We start from the raw sequence: 3,613 nt of genomic DNA on the forward strand, positions 1-3,613 counted from the left end.
AATCGCCATAGGGCTAAGTTTCGGATACTGTCTTCTCTGCTGTAGCTAACACCACCATCCCAGAGGCGCACAATCTGGAGAGATATCTATTGCTACAGTCATGGGTAATAAGTTTCACCTCGGTTAGCTCCACCGCCCCATCAACACCAATCTAATCTACTTTTTTGAATGCCAACCACCAACGCTACACCACGCCGTTTCGGCCGTGAGCTATCTCAAAATGTGCGCCGTGGCCGAAATATGACAGTGGATGAACGTAATATTGCTATCGGGATGCTACACGAGGGCGCAAGCTACAAAGATGTAGCAGCGTACTTCAGCCGCGATCCATCCACCATTCGTCAGCTATATAATAAGCTTCACCAGACTGGATCAGTACAGGATAAACCTCGCTCCGGCCGCCCACAGATACTTTCACGTCACCAGCAGAAGCTAATATATCGTGCTGCACGAGCTGATCCAAAAATACTATACGAAGACCTTGCCAAAGTCGCCGTCTTTATACGCCTAGATGGGACCCCTTCGAAGCCTCCTAGCCGCCGAACATTATATACAGTCCTCAAACGTCGAAAACTAACTAAACACCGCTGCAAAAAACGACCTAAGCTGACTCCTGAGCATGCTCGTGGGCGCTATAGATTCGCATGCCAGTATCGGAGTTTTCCTTGGCATCGGCGCACGGTCAAGTTCTCAGATGAGTGCTCAGTTCAGAAGGGATCTGGTGGCACACAGGAGTGGTGTTTTCGATATCCAGAAGAGAAATCGAAGCGGAGGATGCTAACAGAGGTTCTTGCTAGCCAGGGCCCGTAGCAGATGGTGTGGGGGGGGGCTATATGGGTGGATGAACGCGGCCAAGGGCGACGCAGTCCTCTCGTGATTATGGAAAGAGATCCAGATGCTCCCCGCGGTGGGTACAGCGGCCAAAATTACATCCAAACCCTTGGAAAAGGTCTTCTGCCTCACTGGAGGCCCTCACAACTTTTTATGCATGATAACGCGCGCATACACACCGCCCGTAGTGTGCGCGAGTTCCTTACCTCCCATCAGATTACACCCCTCGGCTGGCCAGCTTACTCACCAGATCTCAATCCTATTGAGCACCTCTGGTGGATCCTTAAACGAAACATGAGTCGCTTCTATCCACAATATAGCAATTATAGCAAAACTAAGGAACAGTTAGATGGTTTTTGTAAGGCACTAAAAGAGTGCTGGCGGAGGATACCTAGCAGCCAGATTAAGGCACTAATTGAGTCAATGCCGCGACGCCTCCGCGCAACACGCCAAGCGCGAGGCTGGCAAACCAAATACTAGTATAGAAGAATCAACTCTATTTTTCAAATTCAAAAAATATGTAGCTTTGGTGGAGATATTGGTGGTAGAAGCACTAGCGTCAACTTTTGGTGAGGGCCGATTTCGGTTAGCGAGGTGAAACTTTTTGCCTAGTACTGTATATACACGTGTCAGATTTGATGGGTCTTCAATGATGGGGTCAAAAACAGGTGTTCATTCATGCTATCTCTTAAGGTGTCGCCTTTTTGTGACCTTTTCTTTTCTTTTGTTTCCTTGGCCTTATGCATGGGCCTCAACTAAAGCCTTACTTTGACAACACGACACAATATACTTCACATCTACTCAACTGCTTACAATTGATAATAAACCACAGTCCCCGCAGCTTGGCTTGACTGAACCTCCATATTTATCCAACTTGACTGTTGACGAGTATGCCTATACCGAGCGCTCGGAATCGAGGATATTGACTTCTTGATTCATCACCAAAATAGCATGGCAAAACCAACTGACACCTGTCGTCTCAATTGACTGGTCCTATGTTTGCTATTGATACGGTAGGCTCTCTCAGTCCATGTCGTAGAACCTCGAAAAACAGAGATATTGTTGACTGCATAGAAGCTTTGCTGTATAATTCATCAGAGAAGGCAACGTTTCCGGAAATCATATCTTTGTCCTCGAAGAAATGGAACTGGACATCGATGGGTGATCTTGATTTACCGTCCGACGGCAACACCACTGGTTCAGTATCTAGTCCGTCGAGTTGCAGTTGACCAAGATTTTTCAGTGGGGTAAGGCCCATAATAATCCGCAGTAGTGGATTGTGGGAGGCGATATCACGCGCTTCAGGAAGAATCTCTGCCAAGATTGTTTGGATTGGCACATCCTGGTTCTCAGCTGCTGCAGCAGTTGTCTGCTGAACCTGTTGGACTAGGCATTCGAAGGAAACATCCTTAATATGTATGCGAATGCCCAGCGCATTCGTGAAAAATCCAACGATGTCTTCTAGCTCTTGACGGTTACGATTCGCTACCAGCATGCCTATTATTGCATCATTGACACCAGTCAGGCGGTAATGCGTGGCTCGGAAAGCGGAGAGGAGCACATTGTACGATGTTGCCTGATACAACTTGCAAAACTGTTTGAGCTCGTGAAATAAATCATTTGGAATGTCAACTGGGAGTACATCAATTGTCCCAGACCTCACTGTCGGACGAGGCTTATCGTAGGGTAGCTCGGCAGGCCGGCCATCGTTCAGCTGTTTCTTCCAGTACTCCAGCTGGCGCTGATGCTCAGCTGTCTGTGCTTTCTGTTTCTGCCACACTGCAAAGTCCCGGTATTGAATCGTCAAGGGGCGTACCTGTGCAAGGAGATTCTGGTTCCGGACTGCGGCAGTGTAAAATGTGGCCAGCTCACGGTGAATGATGTTGATTGACCACCCATCATAGATCATATGGTGCACTATGATAGAAAGTACGTGATCTTCTTCGCCTAAATGAAAGATTTTCGTCCGCCATCCCGGCTCAATCTCCAGGTCAAAGGGTGTCTCCTGTTCCTGACGTAGAGATCGCGTAAACTCGCTGGGATCGCGACCAGCAATATCGACGATCCGAAGTGGTTTGCTGACAAAAGGATGCACTATTTGCACATCCAGCTGGTCGCGCTGTTCGAATGTAGTGCGTAGTGTGTCATGCCGTTTTTCTAATGTCTGTAAGGCGCTACTGAGTGCATCTAGGCGTAATGGTCCTCGTAGGCGAACAGCTAGCTTTAAGAGAAACATTGTCGATGTAGGATGCGATTGGTGAACTTTCCAGAGAAGAGACTGTGCAAACGATTGCTCAACCGGACTGTCCGTCTGTAACCGGGGAATGGGCGAATATTTATTAGTCCCGAGACAGCGGATTTTTTCAACCAGCTCAGCCACAACCGGGTACGCGAAAACATCGCTTACTGTACAATGTAGGCATAAGCGTCGATTGATACGAGACACTACGCGAGTGGCTAAGAGCGAGTGCCCACCCAGCTCAAAGAAATCGTCCATGATACCAACCTCAAGTCCTAACACTTCTGTGAATTCTTCACACACAGCCTGCTCTATGGCGGTTCGCGGTGGAACGATGACACGGGCTGATGTTTTTGTAGCTGGCTGTATCACGACCTTCGCTAAAGCTTGTCGATCTACTTTTCCATTGGCGTTGAGAGGCATGTTCTCCAGTACGCAGATACGTGTNGGGATCATGTAGGAGGGCAGTATATGCTTCAAGGCCGAGAGTAATGACACTTCCATCTTCTGACACTCTTGCTTCCAGAGAGCATTTTCTGCCAA

The 3,613-nt window shown here is 48.2% G+C and overlaps 2 protein-coding genes across 2 annotated transcripts; one reads left to right on the top strand and one right to left on the bottom strand.

Moving 5' to 3' along the window:
* Nucleotides 1-168: 168 nt before the first annotated feature.
* COCCADRAFT_113404 (uncharacterized protein) lies at nt 169-810 on the top strand (the record flags this gene model as incomplete). Its single annotated transcript, XM_007720728.1, has 1 exon — nt 169-810. One exon carries the CDS (start codon nt 169-171, stop codon nt 808-810), a length of 642 nt encoding a protein of 213 aa, XP_007718918.1.
* Nucleotides 811-1,810: 1,000 nt separating this feature from the next.
* Nucleotides 1,811-3,574, bottom strand: COCCADRAFT_31526 (uncharacterized protein; the record flags this gene model as incomplete). The annotated part of the gene is made up of 2 exons (XM_007720729.1): nt 1,811-3,237; nt 3,307-3,574. The coding sequence occupies 2 exons, from the start codon at nt 3,572-3,574 to the stop codon at nt 1,811-1,813; spliced, it is 1,695 nt and encodes a 564-aa protein (XP_007718919.1).
* Between the last annotated feature and the right edge of the window lie 39 nt (nt 3,575-3,613).

Source organism: Bipolaris zeicola (assembly GCF_000523435.1).
Source record: "Bipolaris zeicola 26-R-13 unplaced genomic scaffold scaffold_603, whole genome shotgun sequence".
In the NCBI taxonomy this organism is placed as follows: domain Eukaryota; kingdom Fungi; phylum Ascomycota; class Dothideomycetes; order Pleosporales; family Pleosporaceae; genus Bipolaris; species Bipolaris zeicola.